Source organism: Rhineura floridana, chromosome 17 (assembly GCF_030035675.1).
Source record: "Rhineura floridana isolate rRhiFlo1 chromosome 17, rRhiFlo1.hap2, whole genome shotgun sequence".
Classification (NCBI taxonomy): domain Eukaryota; kingdom Metazoa; phylum Chordata; class Lepidosauria; order Squamata; family Rhineuridae; genus Rhineura; species Rhineura floridana.
This window is the reverse complement of record NC_084496.1, coordinates 30,643,679-30,658,548: the sequence shown is the minus strand read 5'-3', so window position 1 is coordinate 30,658,548 and position 14,870 is coordinate 30,643,679. Positions and strand designations below refer to the sequence as shown.

Here is a 14,870-nt window from a genome sequence, read left to right as displayed (position 1 = left end):
GGTTGAATGCTGCCTCCCTCCTTGCCAGCACTGCCCATCTCCCCGGAGAGTGTGGAGTGGGAGGCCGGTCATGCGCTTTTCCACAACCAGTGGGAACCTCAGAAGCTGCCCTCCACCAAGTCAGACCATTGGTCTATCCAGCTCAGTGCACTGACCAGCAACAGCACTCCAGGGTTGCAGAGAGGGGTCTTGCCTCTTCCTGCCTGGAGATGCAGGGATGGAGCCTAGGAGCTTTTTGCAAAGCATGTGCTCTCCCACTCTGGTGATTACTCTGGGATTTATATTTATTAATTAAAAGCATTTATATACCACTTAATATTTCAAAAAATCTCATAAGGATAGAAAGAGGAAGGATTATAAATCTGAGCACATAAATAGAGTATTCAGGCCCCATCACCTTGGTAATCGGCATGCTTCCTGAAATAGTATAGCAGATTGTCCCTTTATTTAGATTTGATATGCACCACCCAAGAGGCTTAGTGCTGACCACAAATGCAAACAAGTGAATAAGATTTCATCTAATTTCTGTGAAATTTCCCCACTTTTCCCATCTTAACCTTGAGCCGAAAAAGGATAAGCTTGAAAAGATAAGATTTTACAACACGTCTGGAAAGTGTTTGGGCTTAGACGTCAGCAAGCCTTTGCCAGACCATTAACCACCTGCAAAGGCTCCTCTTGATCACACTTTGGGGGCCCAACAGCGGCAGAAATGGTGGCCCTCTTGATTTACCTGTCGATGTCTATTGAGTGGACTTGTGCACTCTTTGTGCTTCCTTTTCCCTCTTCCCCTTTTAATCCAGCCTGGGATGTGGGATTCAGAGCTGGGTTGGACATGGCATCACAAGCAGATGGCATCTTCGGCACACGCACACTTTCCATTTGTTCAGCTTTTGACTGCTTCCAGTTTTATTGCATCTGGAGCCCACTTCATAAAGCTGATGCATTGTTTGCAAGATGCATGATTTCCCCCTCGTATCAAATGGTAAGTTTTCATGCATGGGTTCGATTTTGCTGCACACACAATTTGTTGAGTGAGCTCTGATGTAATTTCTTCTGTGGCGGATAACGTATTACGGTTAATGTTGGCCCTGACTACATGGGTCAGTCTTACCAGCTTTATAAATTAAAATGAACAGTTTGTACTGTTTTCATTTCTGTGGTGGAGTGGATCATGGAGACAGGCGTGCACCAAGCTCAGCACCCCAGTAGTGGCCTGGGTCGCCTGCTTCTGGCCCTCAGGCGAGGTGCTTTCTGCTGCCTTCAGCCCAGATTCACAGGTCACTGGGGAGCAACTTCCACAAAGAGGTTGGTCATCAAAACAAAACTCCTTCTGTGGAACTGAAAGTGCAAGGCATGTGTGGGGCGCGAGGCAAAAGCTTCATTGTGCAACCTGTTTCCTGTAACAGGGCCGTAAAAGTGATTTGCAGATAAGCATGGACATTTTCCTGCAGTGCTTAAAATATTGGCGTGCATGTTCGCATGTGACAGCTCTCCATCCCGTGAAAAGGAAAAAAGGAAGCCAATACCGGTCTGCAGGTCTTACTCTGTGTTTCATTGCCTGCAAGGTGTGAAGGTGGCATTCCAGGCTGGCAACAGAGTTGGAGTGGATGGGTGGGGAGATGAAGGGTGCTGGACAGAGCTTCAGGAGCCCAGGTGTGCAGGGCAGAAGGGCCAGAGATTGTTTCCGCAGAGCACCCTGAAAGGGCTGAGGCTGCCTTGCACTGGGGCTGCTGGGGAAGCGTTGGGGGTTTTAGCCTTTCCCCCATATTTCAGATGGGAGATGGTGGGGCTGACAGGTTATAGCCTGCCTTTAGGTCGTCTGATGAGTTTGCGGCGCAACTGAGATTTAAACCGGGGCTGGGGGTGGCTGGTTCCTGTCTTGCAGCTCAGTCCTTCAGCCTCTGCTGTCTCTGCAGAAGGCCCTTCTAAGCTGGACTTGCTGCTGACAGCTGCCTCAGGCCCCAGTCGTGAGCTTGTGGTCTGGGGGCAAAACTTGTGACGTCTCCTGTCCCTCTCATCATTAAAAACAGTGTGAGCCAGAATATCCCTGTCAGCCTCTGATGAGGCGTAAACAGTGACAGAGCACCTCACACTTTCTAAGCACTGAGCTTCTGTGACAAGAAAGGAGAGCTCCTACCTGCAGGCTCTCCATGCAATAGACACAGTGCATAAGGAAAAAGGAGCGGAGAGGGAAGAGGAAGGCTGAGCCGCTGCTCCTCAACTGGCTGTTGGGTGGGGCCAGATGGATCTCCGCCCCCTGGTGTGATGATCTTCCTGGGAGACGGGTGCAGCCTCCCAGTGGCTCTTGGTCTCCTGGCTGTGGAGAGAGGCCAGAGTGTGCTTGCCCTCAGCTCTGCTGCCCCAGGGCAACGGCTCCGCAATTCTGAGGAGGGAAGGGGGAGAGAGGGGAATCCATCACAATGGAGAAACCAACAAACCCTTTCAGAAGTAGACTTTTTCTGCTGGGGTGGGGGGATGCAGACTTCAGCCGTTTTGTTCCTTCATGCACACATCATCCTTTTCTGATTTGTATGTCTTGGAATGATGATTCTCAAAAGGAGAAAAGGGGGGGAGTTGGGTTTTTAAAATTGCTTTGGGAGTTTCTGCCAGTGGGACATGCTTCTTTCCATGTAAGTTCTCGGGTCTCTGCTGGATGCCAGTTCCATTGAACTCTGTTTAGTGGCAATTATCCTTGCACAGTTTGGCATAGCTGCAGGAGGTCTAGACTTTGGTGGTTTTGAATGAGCCCATTTGTATTTGATTAGCGTTATTTACTTTGGCTTGGGAAGACTGAGCTGTTGCAAGGTTCAGATTTCCTTGACTGATAGACACAGCATCTGTGCACTTCCAGTATCAAATGACTGAAATTGCAATTCATTTTTCCGGCCAAGGCCATGTATGCTAATTGAACAATACGAGGTCACAGCCATATTTATTTCGGCTGTATAAGTCTAAACAAATCTGATCTGCCTGAAAAGTCAACAACCAAGCCCTGGGTATGTATTGAGCCAAAGCTTTCTTGGCTTGTTGACTAAAGTGGCAGCATGAATGGTCTTGCCACAGTGATCAATGCCTTGATAAAGTCCGTGTTGGGTGAGTGCATTATATGCAGGGCTGGGATGTTTGGAAACTTCCAGCTAGTCCAGAATATGGCCCCACAATTTCTGTTACATCATACCAGTTGGCTTAACATTCTGACTTGTTCCAAAGCTGTTAACCATAGTTTCTGGTTTGGACAAGACAAGGAACTAGTTTATGGAAAACGGTTTGGTTGGTTTGCCTGTTTGTGTCATGGATCTGCATTGTGCAGCCAAAAGGCTCATTCATAACTCTTATTTGTTGAGCTGAGAGACAATAATCCAAGCTCGCTTATTCTGTTGCACTCCACCGGCATAAACAGCTTAAAGATTACTGTTGTTCGGTGCAATAACTGGCACTGGGAGTTCACCACTCTTAACAAGGACTTGTGCCAGCATAGGACTGATGGCTGGAATAATGGCCAACCTAGAGAGATGCCAAGCAGATCAGTTCTCTTCTGTGTCCTGTGGGTACCTCTGGTGTGAAATTATTTAAAAAAATTATCTGCTGCCTTTGAGAGTGAACTGCTTCAGGGCAGCTTACAATAGAACACAGAAATACGATAAAAATAATTGTACATAAAAATATGAGGAAACCGGCAATTACTAATATAGGCAGCTCACACGAAAGTGCTGAAAGTGTTGGGTCTGCTTTAACTTGGATTCCTGCATTGAGCAGAGGATTGGACTCGATGGCCTTATAGGTCCCTTCCAACTGTGTGTGTGTGTGTGTGTGTTTCTGAGAATGTTTGGGTAGAGAGGCAGCGGCAGCAACAGAATGTGATAGGAGGAGGGTGACTGTCAACAGCTAAGCAAAAGCCGGCTGTTATGGGAGGGCAGTCGGTGTAATGCCAGTTTTCAGGGCACCCCTGACATAGCTTATTCTAAGCACCCTCACTAGTCGTAAACTCCACTAAAAGTGTCAGCAGAACACTCTTCTGTGTAAAATATACTTCAGCACAATCTTAACCATGTCTTCTCAGAAGCAAGGCCTATTGCATTCAGTGGGGCTTACTCCCAGGTAACTGGAGTTAAAATTGCTGCCTTAGGGTTGCAGTGCAAGGGGTGGGAGTCCCGAGTTCTGGGACTGGATTACATCTCATTTTCTTCCCCTGATATTTCTATTTCTCCCTTATCTTTTCAGCAGCTTGCCCTTTAAAGATAGATTTGGATCAGCAGCTTAATATTTTCACCCTGAAACGAGATTCACAGAGATTTTTCTGTTTGCCGCCCTGAGCTCCTGCAGGGAGGAAGGGCGGGATATAAATCAAATAATAAATAAATAAATACATTTCCGTGTGCTTGGAACACCTTCCTTTTGGTGGCATTGCTGTAAAGCCTAGGATTGTTCTTGTTTAAGGAGAGCAAAGATCTAGAGCTCCAGAGGACACAAATCTTACCAGTAGTTTCACTTTTCCCAGAGCGAGGCCTGACTCTTTGTGCTTTTCTGTAGTTTTAACACCGCTGCTCCAGGGTCCTTTGTTCTAAAGAGTAACACTCCCGGCAACTCTTGGCCCAGATAATTTTTTTATTTTGTTTGTATGACAAATAATATACTTTTGAGCTCCTGTGCTGTTTTAAGGGAGTAGTTGGTCCAATAAAAGCTGTTGTGTCTCTTCCAAATGCTGTGGGATTATTATAAATCTCACAATATCTTTGGTTTGCTGTGAGTTGCATTTTGCATAATCCTCCTGGATTGCTGGTGGGTGGAAGCCAGCCTAGGCGGCTTCCTGATTCATGTCAACACTTACAGTTTCCCAAAGCACTTAGCTATGCTAACAAGGGTTGGCTTCCATCTTTCTTGGCTCCACAGCTGTTGACAGCATGTTTCATCCTCTAAGCACCTTGATAGCGGTTGCAGTCACGTGGCGGCCACCGTACTGTAGGAAGGATGCCAGCTGTTCCTGCTCCAAACCACTAGGTGGCAATGTTCTCTGACAAATTAATTCCTGCCACTTAAAAAAAAAAAAGCTTTATATTTTTGTTAAGAAATTTTGAATACAGATAGCCCCCTTTGGAGAAAATCAGCGCATTCAGGGGTATGAAGTCTGCATGCACATGTTCTCTCTCCCTCCCTCCCCCTTACAATGAATGGATCAAAATGCGTTTGTCACAGGAATGCTTAGCTGGCGTTTCATTTCTGTGACATAGCAGTGGTAGCCATATTAGATGTCTAGCATGCAAGGGAATACATTTGGGTGGGTGGAGAGGGGTTGCTAGGAAAGTAGAAGAGAGAAGGCTGCTTGTGCTTCATGTACATGTCTCTGAACAGAATCATGTTCAGTTTCTAAGACTTCTAGCAGAACTGCACCCACACACAATCCACAAAGTGGATCCAAGTGGTTTTGAGGCACTTGGGGTGGAAAATCCAAATGACCCCATTCCACACAACAGTCATGCATGGGGCTCCCAAAGCAATTTGATGTGCGCTACAACCCTACCAAATTTTCATCTATGTGAAGTTTTTTCAAAAATTGGAAGCTAGTTTCACTCATGAAGGGAATAAACATGTTTTCTTCCATAGGCTGTAAAAGATCAAGGTATACCACACTTGGTCCCCTCTGTCTCTCTCTGGGCTTTGAAGGCCTTACTGCTTAGGGATGTTGCTTTATCACCTGGCCTAACTCGAGATATTTTGTGGCCTGAACTGAAAAAACAAATTGCACTCCTGTCTTGCTAATAGACAATGGTGCCCAATCCCCTGGGACAGGGGCTCCCACACTGAGGTCCATGAGCTTTATTCAGGTGGTCTGCAGTGTCTCTATGGATCCATTGTATTAAATACCTTGATTTTTAATTGTATTTTACCTCTTCTTTTATTTCCTATATATTGAATTACAATTTGAATTCTACAGCATCAAGTGCTGGTGCTCAGGAAGCCTTGCAGAAATTTACTAGCCTGCAAGAATTCTTACTAGCTTGCTTCAAATATCTGAAAAACTGTCTCCGTCTCTAACACATCTCTTGGGTGTTAAGGTTGGGAGAGGGGGCTCTCTTGGTAGTTCCGCAACCCTCAGAAGTGCAGGGAATAGCGGCTCTCTGTGTGTCCTAGCTGGGCACAGAGAGGCCCATTCCTCCTTTGCTAGCCTTTTGACTCGCTTGCATGGAATTCATGGTCAGCTAAGGCTACCAGGTGAATTGTTAAATATGCTGTACTTGGGGACCCAGAGCTCTGGGACATTAAGGCATGGAGGAACAAGTACAAATGGCCACAACCCAAATGCCAATGACTTTCACCTATGCAGGAAATGTTCTCACAGGACTAGGTGTGGGAGAGAGATTCAATTCAGTTCACGTTTAAAGACAAATGTATCAAATCAGCACTTTCTGAAACACAGCTATCCTTTGAAATTCACATTGATCAGAACTTGGTGGTGCAGTTAGCCAGCCGAGGAGGGTTTACAGAAATGTGCATAAAAATGAATATATTGGTAAAAATGACACAAGAATGCATTATATTAGGAGAAAATGCTTACAGAAATGTGTTTAAAAGGAGAAATTAACACTAAAATGCTGGAAAATTTTCATGAAGACTTTAAAAATAATAGCAAATTTCTGTGGAAATATGGAGAACTGAATTTAAGATTGGGAAACTGAGAACCTTTGAGAGAACTGAAATGGATCTTTCCCTCCCTACACTGGAGCTTTAAGAATAATCCCGTAAGTAGTTTTCTGGTGTTGTGTCTTTGCCATTTCCTCGTCTTCTGCAGCCATACGTGGGAGCCTTGAGATTTAAGTTAAGGCAGTGGCTGGGAAACTAGCACCTTATGTCTGTGTGGCTTTGCTAATTCAAGACTCCCCCCCACCCCAGTTGCTCCTCGGAAGCAGAATGCAGCCATTGTGATTTATATACTCCTTTTTCATAGCCCTCCCAATAGTAGAAGATTTCAGGGTGAGTGGCCTTGATTCTGCGCAAGTGGCACAGCAAGCAGAGTTTTGTGGAACTCCTGGGAAGGACCACAAGAAGGTTCCTGGTCTGGCTGTGGCAGAAACAGACCCTTCCATACATCAGGGCTGGGGAAATGTTTCCACCCAGCCGTCCAGGTCTATATCTTCCCATCCCACCCTGTGGGCCAGCTTGGTGACTGACATAATCACCAATCCCATAGTGTACCTGTCGAAGTTGGCCCGCAGGAGTGGGGCAAGATGCTTGATTGAACTCCCTGTACATCAGCAGATGGGTAGAGGATTCAATCCTGCTTTTGGCAGGATTCAGGTGCACCAGAGAGTTCTTATCTTAGACTGCCGGCAAAACCATTCCAAGGCACAGGGGAAGGGGCGAATACATGGGTGGGGTGTAAACAAAGATTGACTGTGTTCATGATGCCCAACATCTGAAAGGCTGCCTTCTCCCATATGAACTTCTTCAAATGTGGAGATCATCTTCAGATGTCCTTCCTGGGTGCTCTCTCCTTTGGAGAAGAATTGAGTTGTGACCAAGGGCCTTCTCGGTGGAAGGTGGTGGCACCCTATTTATGTAATTCTCTCCTAAAGAGGCTCACCTGGGATTCAGTATTGTGTTTTCCTAGTGCCTGGTGAAGACTCTTTTTTTTTTGCCCGCATATGTTACTCTGTGTTTAGATCTGTTTATTGCTGCTGGTCTTTGTAGGCATGCTGCTGTTTCTAAAGCATTGTTTCATGACAGTTTTTTAAATTTTGTTTTATTTTAACTATATAGTGGTAGCTGCTGTGTGTGTTTTGGGGAGGCAGTCTAAATCAGGTAAATACATACATGTTGGGGGTGAAGGATCAGTGCACAAGCCCAAGTTTTGGTCCTACACCAAAACAAATTGTCTTGCAACATGTTGCCTCTAGACGTAGCTTTTGGCACTGCAGCTGAAAGCTCAAACTCATGCTGGCAGGGCCTGGTGCAGTCCATGGAAGCCAAAACCAGAAAGGCTGGATATGAGCTACTGATGTCTAGGATGGGAGATGCACTCACCTCGCTTCATGGCTAAAACACAGACACAGAAAAACGGGTACTAAACTCTCATGCAGCTGCTTGTATGCAGTTACAGTTCCTGGTACGGCCGCCTTGGCCCAGAATTTGGGCTCTGTCTTGCTTGCAGAGTTCTTGTGGCACTGCTTGTTTATCTGCTTGCCTTTTTTTTGTTTTGGTTGATACTAAAACAATTAAAAAGTCTGGTGTGTTTCTGCTAATTAATGTGGTGATCTCATTCTCCAGGAAACCTGCAGAAAATGCCAAGGTCTGTGGAAGGAGCACATGAACCTCACCTGCGAACAGCTGGCTGAGAAGGACGACATCAAGTATAGAACATCTATGTAAGAAACTTGGGGGGTGGGGGTGGAACTCTTTTACTTCCAGTTTTGAATGGCCAGTTTAGAGAGCACTTGCTGCTACCAAATGATCTACTGATTCCTTGTTAAGCCATTGAAAGCCTCCTTGGCAGGAGGACTTGTGTGCCGGTCTGAGCCGAGGGCCACGTAGAGGTGGGAGGTCTAAAGTGCTTCCACTGTCATGTCCTCCTCCTCCCCTGTATTCGCAGCTGGCCGGCCATGAGTTGAAGGGCCCAGATAAAACTCTGTCACAGGCCTGTTACCATCTGCGACCTCCTAGCCGGCCATTCCTGGTGTAGCGGAGAGGGGAAAACATTACAAGAGCCAAAGCACACCCTGGAATACCATTAGCAGAAGAAACAAGAAAGTCAGGCTAAGAAATGCCAGCATATAAAACAGAAGGCTCTGCCTTAGATCTGGGGAGCCCCTGGGCAGGAGCTGAACCCCAAGAACCTCTGGAGGCCCTTCCAAAGAGGACTGGCCTCTGTGAAGTCAGTCACTTGGCCACCCTCTTCCAGCCCTGCTGACGGTCGATGCCTGAGGCCAATCCCTTCTGCGTGCACAGCCGGCGGGCTCTTATCTTCTTCCAGCAACGTAAGGGTCTGGCCTCCCTCAGCCCTCCACCTGGCAGTTCCAGGGCGTGAGAGCAGGGTGGACTCGCCTGCATCATGCCCCCGAGAATGCCGCTAGATGCGCGGGAGGAATGGGCCTCAGCTGCCTCAAACTGGAATGGAGGGACCAGTGACCCTCCCGATGTTGCTGGCCTTCAACTCCCACCAGCGCCAGCCAGCATGGCCAATGGTCAGCAACATCTGAAGGGCCCCCACAGGCTTCTCTTCCCTGCTTTGTCCCAACGACCCTCCAAAACACAAAGAGTTAACCCTCTGCCAGGAGCACCTGGGTGCAGGGGCCAAAAAGGCCCTGTCCCGTGTAACCTCTGAAGGCGGGGTGGGTACACAGAGCAGGGCCCCAACTGCCCACCGGAGAGAGCAGGGAAGTTCAGGCGAGACAAGGCAGTCCTTCAGAATCCCTGGTGGGGGACAGGCGTTTCTCTAATGAGAGTACAGCTTTATTTTTTTTCCCGTGGGCACCTTTTAACCACCTCATTCCGTCCTGGGAGAAAGAGGAATAAGCATCCATGTCTTTCATTTTAAATATTTTAAATACTTTTGGCCAGCATTAGCACATGCAGGGCAGCCTATAACCATGCAAGACCTACGGAGGTGGCTTTGCGTACCCTATGAAATAGCAATCTTAATGGTGTGCAGGACAGTCAGGGTGGGGCGGGGGGGAACTGCTTCGTGTGTGTATATATATAGCTTTGACAGAGTTTATTTGCCTTGGGCTGCCGGCCGCTGCCACCATGCCGCTGAGATTCTGCTCTGTTGCAGACAATAAAGCTTCCCGTTGGAGTCTTTGGGAGAGGAAGCACAGCTGGCGTTTGGGCCCTGCTTCCTGCTCTGCTTGGCGTTTCCTGTGGGGAGGATGAGAGGGGAGCAGTGCAGGAGGGAGAGCAGAGTTGGTTTCCTGCTGATCTGCCGCTTGCCCAAAGTGCAAATGCAGTGACCAAGAAGGAATTTGCAAAGGGGAGAGTGCATTACAGGGGACAGAGCTGCCGCCTGTGGGCAAGTGAAAGCCTTTTAAACTCCTGCAAACTGTGGCAGCTCTGGGTCCTTGCCAGTTGACAAGTTGGAGGGGCTGTAAAACACCCTTATTATGACCAGTGTTCAGGAAGCAGCGTGCAGGCTTTTGAGATACGTGTAGCTCTTTTTTGTTTTGAAGGTGAAGGTAGAGGAAGGAGGGATCTCAGTTCCCATCTCAAGGCCTTGTATTATGATGGGAATGGGCAGAGGTGTAAAAATGCCAGTGCTCAGTAGCCACTTGGGTTGCTGAAGAGGGCAGAAAGCCTAACTTCCAGGTGGGCTTGAGCCCTGTCCCCTCGTAAAGACTGCCGGGATTGTGGCTGACCAGTGGGACAGAACCCTGAGAGCAGAATTTGTGTTCTCTGTGCCGAGTGCATCTTGCTCTTGGAAGGGCTCTCTGGCTCCCTGAGGCGGCATACAAAGGAATTCCTTTGAGCTCTGCTAGTTTAAAGACTACTCTGTTTCTTTCCTTCTCTGTCTTACAAAGGACACGCGTGTTCTGATTAGTGCTGGAGAGAGAGGCAAGTGACTGCTGCCTGAGGGGGGGGGTGTATACACACATACACAAATACTATATTTTTTTATCCCACTTCCAGTGACCTCTCCTGCAGGGGATGAGTTCCTGCCATGCGGCAGCGCTGTGCAGTCACAGCTTATTGACTGGGACCCACAGTCCATCTTCTTAAAAGGGGCACTGCCATTGCTTGTCTCCTCCAGTATGCCAGGGGTGCGGAACCTCTGGCCCTCCAGATGTCGCCGTTGTTGGCCTCCGGCTCTTATCAGCACCAGCCAGCATGGCCAAGGGTCAGGCAGGTGGCAGGAGCTGGGGGTCCAGGAGCATCCTCAGGGCCCCACCAGTTCTCCACCCCTCCATTGTCCTGTGGTGCAATCCAGGAGCTTTGCACTGGACGTAAAGTTAGTTTGCGAAGGGCCAACATCTTAAAGTTTCCAGAGAGTTAGCCACGTTAATCTGCTTCAACAAAAGCATCAAAGAATCTTGAGACTTCTTAAAGGCTAACCAGTTTATTCATTTGCCACAAACTTTGTAGGCCACTTCATCACTGCATTCACCGGTGGGGGGAGGAGGTGTCTTTCCCTCTCCCTGTCCGTGTGTCCGCATCTGCCGCCTGAGGGTTACACTTCATTTGGCCAAAGTCAGCAGATTGGTCTGCTGGGAGGACCCCTGTGTGCTAATGAGCTTTGCTCATGGAAAGACACTTCACACCAGCTGTTGTTCCCCTGATGAAGGCCTAAATACACACAGTCTGAAACGCGTTGGGCTTGGATTACAAATAAAATACATGTTTTTCTAGCATTTTGGGATCCCCCCTTCTTGTTCCCTTTCCAAAGGCAGTTGAAGCAAAGTAGGTCAATCTGGTCAGTGCCTGGATGGGGCTAGGAAGCCTCCGGATGCTGCTGTGAGTACCATCCTGAGAGAGAGGCAGGATATAACCTTGAAATAAATAAATCTTCTTGGCTGGGAGAAAATAGTCAGCAATTGAAAGCGGGTGATGTAAACTCAAGATTTCCAGAAAACATCCTTGGATACCGTGCTGTGTTTTGGGAAGGAAAACAAAAGGCACATACATTGTTATATAACTGGTAAACATCTGTAGAAGAAGAGAGTGATTAAAGGGCTGGTGTGATGCTTTAACCTGCATGGGGAAAGCTTAAAGCTATTGTCAGAGCCTAAACATCCAGTGTTTGCAGACCAGAATAGCTAACAATCCTTTTGCAGCATCTCCGTAACCAAAGCAACAGGCACTGATTTATAAAAGCTGTCAAGCAGCAGTGCAGAGTTTGTGTTTCCTGCTTTCTTTGGCTCAGCTATATATTTTCTGTTTGTCAGAAGTAAGGATCTTTGTGCCCTTTTGGCTCTGGGGTTAAATTTCTTTTGCATTAAAGTTTAGCTCCCCCACCTCTTTAACTCTCTGGGAAACCAGATTTAAGCTACAGAATGCCAGCCTGCAATGAACGTTCTTTCACTTAATTTGTCTCCAGCTCATCATAAATTAGAATTCTAAATAAAAAGCAGCAGAGACCTGCTTGGAAATGCTGTTGGCTAGAAAGATTTTTTTTCTCATGCACACACCCCACTTTTTGGGAAAGAGCCTCTTTGTGCTGTAGAAATGATTGCTAAACAGCTGAGCGTGGGGTCATCTGTGTGGAGACACTGAATGTGACTTAGGATCCTGTGCATCTCCAGGCCCATTGACCATTCATCGATCAAAGAACAAGAGCGCCCACTGAAACATGATGTAATCAAATATGTAAATCATTGTGCCACTATAATTTGATATATGATATTTTGGGCTGTCTCCCGTTTGAACAAATGTTAGCAGATGGAAGTTGAATTGATTAACAATACAGTCCTATACACGTCTACTCAGAATTCATTGGGACTTACTCCCTGTGTTTGTGTGTCCTCACGCAAGATTGCAGCCTCAATCTACACAATTTGAATATGACCAAGCATCATAACTTTGAAGGTGGGGTGCCTTTCTTCTTACAGGGATGTGTCTCTGTCTGTCTGTACGCACCAATCAGCAGACACCTTCTCTCCTGGTGAGGAGGGTGAAGGGAAACGCCTCTTCTGAAATGTTGCCTGCCATCTTCTGTTTTTAAGAAGTCCTTATTTGGAAATCAGTTCCCCCGGAACAAGTGGGCTGTAGCCCACAAAAGCTGATGCTATAATTGTTAATCTTGGCGGGGCCAATTTTTTTTGTTTGGAAATAATTGTCTTTAATGTAGCATATTATCCAGTTAATTAGGAGGGTCTTGAAGTCAGTTAAAATGTTTTAATTGATATTCATCTAAAGGCATTGCAGCCCTGGTCATATTACAAAAATAATGTTTGTAACGACTCGCTGCTTTCCCATTTAGTGGATGCTCTGGCCTTGAGCACTCCTTTGCCCCCCTCTGCCTCTCCATCGGCCACTCCTGTGATTCTTCAGCCCAGACTTGATTTTCAACCCCCTCCTCCCACACGGCAATTGGGGACCCATTTAGAGGGCTCCTGGGCTGTGCCCCTTCTACTTGGCAGAAAGAGGAGCCGTCCTTGTTGTGGAGGGGGATGTACTGTGCACTCAGTATCAGGCAGCATCGCTCTCTCTTCGTGGCAGTTGTCTATACTCTCCGCTGCACAAATAAGTTTAAATTAAGATGTAAGTATTGATGGTAGTCGTATTCATACTCTGTTTTCCTTTCTTCTTCAAATATGTTATAAAAATCCATTAGAAAACCCCACCACAATCATCTATTAATATAGGGAAGTGCCTTTATGCTGAGTCAGTCATGCTCAGTGTATAGTGAAAGTGTTTTTACCCTGCTGTTTGCCCAAAAAAAGACTGCCAGAGGTCCACAGGAATAACTTAGAGAGGGGTGGGTAGGAGTCTAAACGACACAACACAAAAGGTAAAAGGGATGGGAAGAGAGGATGAAAAAGCAAACTTAGGCATCAGTTCTTAAAGTTACAGTTCTGTATCATGACCAGCTGGGATGGAAACAGTTCAGGTAGCCGGATGGAATGGCTGCTATTAGGTGCCAGTTGAGGGAGAGGCAAAGAAAGCTAGTCTTTCAGCAGAGCTGATGTAATTGTGCTGCTTCCCTTCTCCCCCTCTGCTGCAACCTGGGGACTGAGTCCAGGACTGCCTCTCTCCAGTGACTGCAGACAAGGCCTCCTGTACTCTCGGTGCCAGGAGCTGAGCCTGCGGCCTGTGAGCCGCGTTCCAAGCAGAAGCCTTACCCTTACCGATTGCCTTTTTCAGAGAAGAGAAGATGACAGCGGCTCGTATTAGAAAATGCCACAAGTGTGCAACTGGCCTGATAAAGTCTGAAGGTTGCAACCGCATGTCATGCCGTTGTGGAGCCCAGATGTGCTACCTCTGTCGAGCTGCCATTAACGGGTACGACCACTTCTGCCAGCACCCCCGGTCCCCGGGAGCCCCTTGTCAAGATTGTGCAAAATGTTCCCTCTGGACAGACCCCACGGTAAGTGCCTCTTAACACACAAGGTTCTGGCTTTCCCCTGACTGCGCTTGGCACTGGAGCGATCTAGATAGATGCCTCTTATAGTAAAGACACAATGGTGCCTGGCTCTTTTGAGGAATGTTCAGGTATGCTGTGCTATCAGCTCTGAGCCATAGCTTCTTGCACTGATATATGCAAAGTGGGGGTGACTGTCAATTAAAGTGCTTGATTTAATCATTAGACTTTTCACTTACTGATCAATTAAAATTTAAGTATATCTGCATGATGCCAAATCTCAGGACTGGTGCCCTCCTGGAGGTAATGAAGCCAAGCATGAGAGAAATTATTTCTAAAAAAGTATTTTTCAGATTGTTGTTGGAAGGTGAGGTCATTTTGACATTTTTGTTTTCCTCCTATATTATCATGTTGGAACTAACGTAGCCTCAGAGAATAAGCAGAGCCCCCTCCTCCCCTTCATTACTCAGCCTTACCAGTCAAAACCACCAGCCTTGTAGCTTCATAGAGCTATTTAGTTTGCCACAGAACCCCAGTGTGTTGTAAAGGATTCTGGAGAGTGTTGGAACCACACAGAGTGCTAGCCCAAGCCTCTTAGAATTTGCTGTGCTGGATCCAGGGGGTGGACCCAGAGGTGTCTGTCTGCTAGTGGAAAGCCCACTCTTCTGTTCGCAGGAGGGCTGTTCTTTGAGTTTGGCAAAGAGCACCTTTGGGTGAGGCACGTGGCCAGGACCAGCATCAAGGGTCAGCAAGGTCAGGCATTGCAGAAGACCCATATCCCACCAGGGGCAAGAGCCCCTTGCACCTGGTGCGCGAGGAGGTCAACTCCTGGAGAGAGGGGCTGAGGGCAGGCCTCCAAGGCCTAGAG

At 47.3% G+C, this 14,870-nt stretch overlaps 1 protein-coding gene across 3 annotated transcripts in view; it reads left to right on the top strand.

The window, feature by feature from the left end:
- RNF216 (ring finger protein 216) overlaps positions 1-14,870 on the top strand; it is a 91,958-nt gene that overhangs the window by 57,647 nt on the left and 19,441 nt on the right. For all 3 annotated transcript variants that reach the window (XM_061599474.1, XM_061599473.1, XM_061599475.1), the window contains 2 exons: positions 8,263-8,360; positions 13,786-14,008. In XM_061599474.1, the coding sequence (XP_061455458.1) occupies positions 8,263-8,360; positions 13,786-14,008 (321 nt within the window). The remainder of the gene's footprint in view (positions 1-8,262; positions 8,361-13,785; positions 14,009-14,870) is intronic.